At 34.3% G+C, this 8,679-nt stretch overlaps 2 protein-coding genes across 3 annotated transcripts; both read left to right on the top strand.

Annotated features, from left to right (window-relative positions):
• Window positions 1-1,384: 1,384 nt before the first annotated feature.
• LOC137824793 (uncharacterized) lies at window positions 1,385-4,856 on the top strand. Its single transcript, XM_068630473.1, has 3 exons — window positions 1,385-3,566; window positions 4,043-4,142; window positions 4,218-4,856. Exons 1-3 carry the CDS (start codon window positions 1,402-1,404, stop codon window positions 4,854-4,856), a joined length of 2,904 nt encoding a protein of 967 aa, XP_068486574.1. The 5' UTR covers window positions 1,385-1,401.
• LOC137826680 (uncharacterized) lies at window positions 3,687-7,010 on the top strand. Of its 2 annotated transcripts, XM_068632753.1 has the most exons (9): window positions 3,687-3,964; window positions 4,043-4,142; window positions 4,218-4,944; window positions 5,028-5,091; window positions 5,201-5,538; window positions 5,621-5,747; window positions 5,827-6,105; window positions 6,185-6,286; window positions 6,363-7,010. In XM_068632753.1, the coding sequence occupies exons 5-9, from the start codon at window positions 5,201-5,203 to the stop codon at window positions 6,855-6,857; spliced, it is 1,341 nt and encodes a 446-aa protein (XP_068488854.1). In that variant the 5' UTR covers window positions 3,687-3,964; window positions 4,043-4,142; window positions 4,218-4,944; window positions 5,028-5,091; the 3' UTR covers window positions 6,858-7,010. The 2 variants fall into 2 exon arrangements, with proteins under 2 accessions (XP_068488854.1, XP_068488853.1); XM_068632752.1 differs by having other exon boundaries at window positions 4,218-5,091.
• Window positions 7,011-8,679: the final 1,669 nt, after the last annotated feature.

The raw sequence follows: 8,679 nt of genomic DNA, 5'->3' as shown, positions 1-8,679 counted from the left end.
TGTTTAAAACAAGCTTAAAACCCAATTTTCTAAGGTCTCACAAATAAAAGTTTAAATGTTGAAATAACAGAAAAGTTGGAAATATTATGGATTAAAATGTCATTTTTTATTTTATTTAATGGCTTGTCTTAATTTCCCTATAGAAATCAATATTTGGGAAAAAATCTTAAATCAAACAGAAAAACTGAATTATCATTTAGTAATTAATCACTTTAAAATATCATTATTATATCTCTGAACAGTCTAAGCTCATTGTTGTGTCTTTAAAACGTGCAGAAGGGATAATATATACTTATTGGATCATGCTTACGTTCGCTGCAGCATGGATATGTTCCACTCATGAATTTTATTTTAATCAAAACTCACGACTACATTTCATTGTCATGCACTATGTCGGAAATATGTGGATGATCTTTATCTATATATTAGTAAGTCACGTTAAGTGAGAAAGTTAAACATTATTATATATTAAAAAAATTATATTTTGAGTTGGAAATAATGTGATTATATAAACAGTTGATGGTTCATTAATGTCAATTTTTTCTAGTATATTGTGTGATCAATGTTACGTCTTTCCTACTAAAGTGTTATACTCAGTGTATTTATCATTATAAGTTTACTTTAATCTAATTAACAATACTTTTTATATTTATATTTTACCTGTTATGATATTTCTTTTATAAAATACTATTGACTTTATAGTGTTAGAGAAATGAGTTAATATATAGCAATTAAGGGGTAGCATGTCTGGTTTGAGGAAGTTGTTGGAGTATTTATTTGATGATTTGATAATTAAGTGCCCTATCGTTCCACACTTGACCCTTCCTTGTCCTAAAGAGAACCCTTTCATAATGAACAGTAAGTGAAGATCTACGAAAATCCCACTTTTACTTGCATAGTGCATGCACGGTTTATTCCTATTCCTTTGCTCCTTTTCTGCGCACAACATGTTTATGCTTCTCTGTTTCGCTAGCGTTAAATCCTATCCCACTAACAACCATATAACTTCTTTTTATTTATAGGGCCATCAATATGACTAATTACAATGTTTCTTCAGCCTCATTCATCTTTTTTTTCGAATGTTCTATTCTATAATATTCATTTCCCTGTGTTCTAAACCAAATTAATGGTTGAACTTTAAAAAATAAAAGGTGAAAGATTTTTCCCTGTGTTCTAAACTTGCCTCTACATTCATTTCCTTAGTTTGTAGTTTCTTCTTTCTTATTCTTTTGTATGATATCGGGATGAAACTGTTGGCAATATGGCTAATCAATGGTTGATTATATCTCACTTTGTATTAGTTTTCCATGATGGTGACTAAACCTTTATTATTAGGCTGAAGCTAGTTTTACTTATTTAAATGATCTTTTTATTCAAGAAAAGTTTCAAGAACAAGGTGAAATGTTAAGATGTCCTTGTATTAAATGTAGTTGTAAAGTTTTCAAGTATGTTGATCAAGTTGGGTGGGATCTTTATCAAGAGGGATTCATGCCTAATTATTATTGGTGGACAAATCACGGTGAAGAATTGCCACAATCCCCCCCAGTGGATGTTGCCAGTTCATGTTATGGAACTTGTGAACAAAGAGAAGAATTAGGTCGTTTCCATCAAATGATAATGGATCATGTGGGACCCTCAAATGCACATTGCATGCAACCAGAGAGTGTTATTGGATCTGAGTACATGGAGGAAAATCCTGATCTTGAAACTCGAAATTTTTTTAACATGCTTGCTGCTGCACAAGCACCCTTGTGGGAAGGATGCGAGAATCACTCAGAATTGTCAGCTTCTTTGGAAGCTCTAAGCTTGAAATCTGATTATAATATGTCTGAAGGATGTTTCAATAGAATGGTCCAACTTATGGGGGAGACTATGCCCAAAGATCATCGAATGGTTAATAATTTTTTCCAAGCTAAGAAGTCAGTGGAAAAATTGGGTTTGGGTTGTACGAAAATTGATTGTTGTCCAAAAGGATGCATGTTGTATTATAGGGAACATTGTCATAAAAGTATAACTAATTGCTTTATTTGTGGAATGGAGCGATATAAGACAGTCACTAGGAGGGGAATTGAAAAGAAAATTGCTATTAAGAAAATGTGGTACTTTCCCATCATTCCTAGACTTAGAAGGTTATACTCTTCAATGGCAACTGCACCTCACATGAGATGGCATAGTGAGAATCAAAGGGACCCGTCTATTTTGTCTCATCCATCTGATGGAGAAGCTTGGAAGCATTTTGATAGAATGCATCCAGATTTTAGTCAAGACCCAAGAAATGTCAGATTAGGTTTATGTGCAGATGGGTTTAATCCTTTTGGTCAATATGGAAAAAGTTATTCTTGTTGGCCAGTTATCCTAACCCCATACAACCTTCCGCCTTCCATGTGCATGAAGAGAGAGTTTATGTTTTTGACAATCTTAGTTCCAGGTCCTTCAAATCCAAAGCATAAGATTGATGTGTTCTTGCAACCACTTATAGATGACTTATGCACCTTGTGGGCTGAAGGGATATTGACTTATGACGTGTCACTAAGGCAAAATTTTATGATGAAAGCTGCTTTGATGTGGACAATTAATGACTTTCCAGCTTACGGCATGTTATCGGGTTGGATGACTTCTGGTAGACTTTCTTGCCCTATATGCATGGAAAGAACAAAGGCTTTTTATCTTAGTCATAGCCACAAGATATCCTTTTTTGACTGTCATCGTCAATTTCTTTCACCTGATCATCAATTTAGGAAGAATAAAAAGGCATTCAAGAAGAAGTTTGTTGAGACTGATCCCCCTCCTCCACGTTTGTCTAGTCTTGACATTTGGAATAGGGTTGCACACTTACCAGTTTGCACTGAATTACAAGAACAACCAAATATTCCTGAATATGGTATTAAACATAATTGGAAGAAACAAAGTATATTTTGGAGGTTGCCATATTGGAAAACTCAACTTTTACGTCACAATATTGATGTTATGCACACAGAGAGAAATGTGTTTATGAATGTGTTTGACACTGTGATGGATATCAAAGGAAAAACTAAGGACACAAACAAGGCTCGATTGGATGTAGCACAGATATGCAATCGAAAAGAGCTAGAGTTGAAAGACATTGGTGGTGGGAAACTTATCAAACCAAAAGCAGCATATACATTTACGAAATCCCAAAGAGTCTTTATTTGTAAATGGGTTAAAGAACTGAAGCTTCCAGATGGATATGCTTCCAATTTGGGTAGATGTGTTGACCTTAATCAAGGCAAGTTACATGGCATGAAAAGTCATGATTGTCATGTGTTCATGCAACGTTTGCTTCCAATTGCATTTGACGCATTACCAAAATCAATCTGGAAAGTTCTTATTGAACTTAGTCTTTTCTTCAGAGAATTAAGTTCGACAACACTAAATGTTGAACACCTAAGAGTTATGGAAGAAAATATTCCTGTGTTATTGTGTAAATTGGAACAAATATTTCCACCAAGCTTCTTTGATTCCATGGAACATCTTCCAATTCATCTACCTTACGAGGCAAAAGTTGGTGGTCCAGTCCAATATCGTTGGATGTATCCATTTGAGAGGTATAAAATTACTAATCACTATTATAATATTTGTTGTTTATTTATTTAATATTTAAAATTATGTACATCCATATTCATTTTTAGGTTCTTACACTCCCTAAAAAAAAAGTAAAAAATAAAGCAAGGGTGGAAGGCTCTATTTGTGAAGCTTACTTGGTGGAGGAAACATCTACATTTGCCTCATTTTATTATCCTGATCATGTTGAAACAAGAAGGACTAGGATCCCTCGTAATCTTGAAGTAGGCGAGGGTTCTTCACGTGCTCCTCCTATTTCAATTTTCAATTATCCAGGAAGAGAAATCGGAAAATGCATGACATATTATCTAAATCAAAAAGACTTTGATGCTGCCCAATTGTATGTTCTTCAAAACTGTGAAGAGGTTCAACCATACTTTGAGTAAGACAATGTTCACTCATTTGAAAAGAAAGTTAATTATGTTGCATGAGGTTTGAATAATCAATTTCTTTGTTGCAGTATTTATGTTGAATATTTAAGAGAGATTAGTCCTACTGCTTCAGAAGCTCAAATTGGCCAATACATTTCATCCTATTTTGCTACATGGTTCAAACAATATGTATGTTTTTAATTTGCCTTTTATACAAATTTTACTTTTAGATAAACATTGTGTAATTTATAATCTTTTGTTTAGGTTCTAAATCCAGAAAATAATATTGAAGATCCATTATTGGTTAACTTAGCATGGGGTCCTAAGAGAAAAGTTCAATCATGGTCTATCTATGTTATCAATGGATACAAATTTCACACTGTTCTTTGGAGTGAAGGCATGAATTCCACTAACTATGGTGTTTATGTACGAGGAACCAATGGTCAATCAGAGTCAGATTTTTATGGAATATTGTCTAATATTATTCAATTGGAGTATACTGGCTTTCCAATAATGAATGTAGTTCTCTTCCAGTGTGAATGGTTTGATAATACTCCTAATATAGGAACCAAAGTAGATAAGAACTATGGGATCGTTCAAGTAAAAGAATCACGGAGATATAATAAAGCATATGATCCATTCATATTTGCCCAACAGGCAGAGCAAGTTTATTACACCAAATATCCAGAGGGACATCAAGGTTGGTTGGGAGTAATTAAAACAAAAGCTCGTATTAGAATCATTGATAACACAGTAAGTGAGGTTGAGCATGACACTCCATACCAAGATGATGAGCTTCTACAACTTGAAGTAGTGCTACATGTTGATCCAGAATTCATTCATGATTCTCTTGCTGATGTTGATGGGGGGGGGAGAAGAAGTAGATATACAATTACTAAATGAAACAAACATAGATGAACAATACGAGGAGGAATACATTTCAAGTGAGGATAACATTGAGAGTGATTTCAGTGACACAGATACCTCTTCGGTAATTCATGCATTAAAATTGATTGTATACCTTGTCCAAATTATGTTTAACATTAATTTTATTGTGGTTTCCCATAATTGTAGTGAATAACAGGGAAGATGACTGACATATTTGGTTGACATATTTGGTTGTAGAAAACACAATCAGGTTTGAGTCTTTTGATCATGATTACTTTATTTGTTTATTCAAAATTGATTGATCCACTTTGATTATTGTATTAATTACATCTTATATATGTAATATTTTTTACTTGCAGATGACACCAAGGGGTAGAGGTGGTGGTCGTAGACCACCTAATCGTGGTGGTCGAGGTGTTCGTGTTGATGATATATCTTTACCCAATACCAACATTCCCCCTTCGTTTGTTCTTCCAACAACTATGGAGTCTACACATCCTATTTATGAAGGAGCCGCCCCACTTCCTACACTTCACGGACAAGATATTGAACATCATGTAGGAGAATCAAATCCTACTACCTTTTCTACAGAGCCAACTATGAATCAACCTTCACCGATACAAGACTCTCTTACACCTGACAATGAGTCTGGCAATGTAGTTGATCAAAGACCCTGGCTTCATGCAGAAAGAGGAGAGTAAGTATATTTTAATCTAATTGTAATTCGTAAATATCATCTAATTTTCATATATCATTTTGACAATATATTTTAAACATAGTTTTTCACCTGCAAATGGACCTTCCAATGTAATCTCACGAATCATCAAGCAAAAATATGATGAACCCAGTCCCACTTGGAAGAAGGTTCGTCTTGAGCTTAGAGATAGATGGTTTGGAGAGTTCAAGGTAATTTGAGTTATGATTACATTTAAAATGATATTTTATTTTTCTACAATGTTTTTTTTCTAATTTATTTTACATGCAGAAAGAGTATAGGTGGGATATGGAACAAGAGCAACTCATTAGATCCATTTTTGATACAAAAGCCTCCCGTATCTTTAAAAATGCTATAAGTAAAGTTAGGCATGGTCAAGATAAGGGGACCTGGATTCCACAACTTGTTCGAGCAACCTTGGACCAGCATTGGAGTTCTACAGAATTCCAGAACAAGAGTGCTATTGCCAAGGCGAATCGGGCTGTTGAGAAGGGAGCCTCAGCCTATTGTGGTGGTTCCATATCTACCGCAGCTCACTTTGAGAAAATGGTAATATTATTATATTTCTTCTCTTTCTATATTTAATTTAAATACAATCTATGATATCTTTTTTATTGAATTTATGTAGACTAAAGAGCTTGAACGACAACCAACTGCTTGGGAGGTTGTAGAAAGAACAAAGAAATTGAAGACTGGACAATGGGTCAATGACAAGACTCGCGACCTTGCGGTATGTTTAAAATTTGTTATGGTTTAATTTTTACTATATGTTTTCTTCGCAATAATCAATTTGACTTCATTTTCAGGAGAAATATAAGAAACGTCGAGAAGAAGCCCAACAACAGCAAATGCTTGAAAGCGCATCTTCGCAAAACTCTCATGTTGCCTCTATTGATGACAATGAAATATACATCGATGTTGTTGGAAGTGGAAATAAAAAAGGGAATGTCTATGGTCTTGGTGTATTGAGCAAAAGGTTTAATAGTTCAACAAGTGCTCACTCTGCTGCAAGTCAAGCTCCAGTAGTCCATCAAATAGAAGAAATGCGTGAGATTATTCAAAAGCTAAATGATGAACTTATGACAAAACGTGTCAAGGAGCGGACACTTGAAGAAAAGATGGAGCTATTGATGAAAACTCATGAAGAGCAAAGTGAACGCATGCGCAAACAAGATGAGAAGATGCAACTCATCCTACAACACATTCAAATGAATAATCCCGCATCAGGCTCTTCAGATCCTACTACCAGTGGACATCATAAAGGAGACCAGAGTAGAGATGACAGTTCAGAAGAAGATTAGTTATATGTTGAATTATATCATAGATTTGACTCTTTTAACTAGTTTTCAACAGTTTTAGTTGTGTAGTATGATTTACCTTTAATTTGAGCACTACTTCTTCTTAAACTATGTATTTGAAGTTCATTACAATTTAGTTTGATTGAATTTTGAGTATCTCTATATGCAGGTCTGAATATTTTTATAAAATGGTCAAAATCCCATTTTAAATAGGTATTAATAATACAAATAAAAATAGCCACCGAAAATTGATTTGGTGGCTATTTAGCCACCGAAATCAAATCTATCGCTGTAGAAGTCTCCATTTAGCCACCAAAATAGTCACCAAAAGATTTCTTTTTAGCGACCGAAAATGGTGGTCGCTATCACCTTCTAATTCAGCCACCGATTTAGCCACCGAAATTTGGGTAGCTAATTTGGGTTTTGAATTTCTGTGACCAAATTTTCTGCGACTGATTTAGTCACCGAAATTTCGGTTGCTAATTTGGTTTTCAAATTTTGGTGACTAAATTTATCTGCGACAAATTTGGCAACCGAATTTTTGGTGGCTAATTTAGTTTCTAAATTTTGGTGACCAAATTTCCTGCGACCGATTTAGCCACCGAAATGTCGGTTGCAAATTAGTGACCACTTTATAATTCGGTCGCTAACGGCTTTGCGACCAAGGTTTTCGCTTCCATCTTTATTTGGTGACTGTTTCGGTCGCAGATATGATTAGCGACCGATTATAGTGATTTTAGCGACCGAATTTGGTGGTCGCTAAAAGTAATTTTTTTTGTAGTGATTCTCCAATTTCCAGCACCTAGCAAAGGGCTAAACCTTAACCAAATCAAGTTCCCATTCACATAAGCACCAAAGAAGAATTAAATTCCAGCACCCAAATTAGAGGTCAAAGAACAAAAGCAAGAAACAAATTTAATTGAATAAAACAGTACCACCAAAAGGATTTAGATTGTGACAACTAGAAAGAGAGTCAAGTAATTAAAGCAAACAAATAAAGGTACTCAATTAAAGGTTGGCACACAAAAGAATTCCTAAAGAAAAGCACTAGATTAGATGACCAAATAAAAAAAAAACAGCACCACTGGAAAATGTTGTGGGCCAGAAAACGTGTTTGTTCCCCGATTTATGCTGATCTGTATTTTTGGAATTTGGCTCTGAAATTTGTTATGCAAGATATTCAGGATCTTATCTAAAATCTGGCTTTGGATTCACTCAAAACGGATGCACCATTTTTTTTTAATAAATTTTGCAAATTTGGTGTTCGGTTAGGCCAGCTGGAGCGCTTCAGATTTGCACTCTGATTTTAAAAGATTTATCATTTTTTTTCTGTTGCTTCTTTTGACCTAATTCTTTTTTTGTCCTTTCTATAACACTTTAAACTTGCATTTTTCAGAGAATCAAAATTTTCCTATGGGTGGAAATATTTTTCTGGGTTAAAACAGCCAAAACAGAGAAGGTGAAAACAGGGGAATCTGAAAACTGGAAACAAAATCAGCAAGATACCAAAGTTTAGACACAATGGAAATTTGTGAAATAGAATTGTGTATGATCTAAACACAATATGAACTCAAACTAAAAATTAAAAAGGCACCAAAGGAGCAAAGAACAACATATTCAAGCAAATAAAGAGACCCAAAATCAAGAAACAATTAAGCCAAATAAAAAGACTACTATGAATTGTTGACAATATGGATGAACATGACTTGACAAAACATGTATAGATTCAGAAAATTAAAGACTCAAAGCATAATATGAAGCAAAATAATGAAAGCAATAAAGACTCAAAGCCTAAAAGAAAATAGCAACACAAAGGTGTATGGAA

This window comes from Phaseolus vulgaris, chromosome 8 (assembly GCF_000499845.2).
Source record: "Phaseolus vulgaris cultivar G19833 chromosome 8, P. vulgaris v2.0, whole genome shotgun sequence".
Lineage (NCBI taxonomy): Eukaryota > Viridiplantae > Streptophyta > Magnoliopsida > Fabales > Fabaceae > Phaseolus > Phaseolus vulgaris.
Note: the sequence above shows the minus strand (reverse complement) of the source record. Positions and strands in the feature narration are given on the sequence as shown.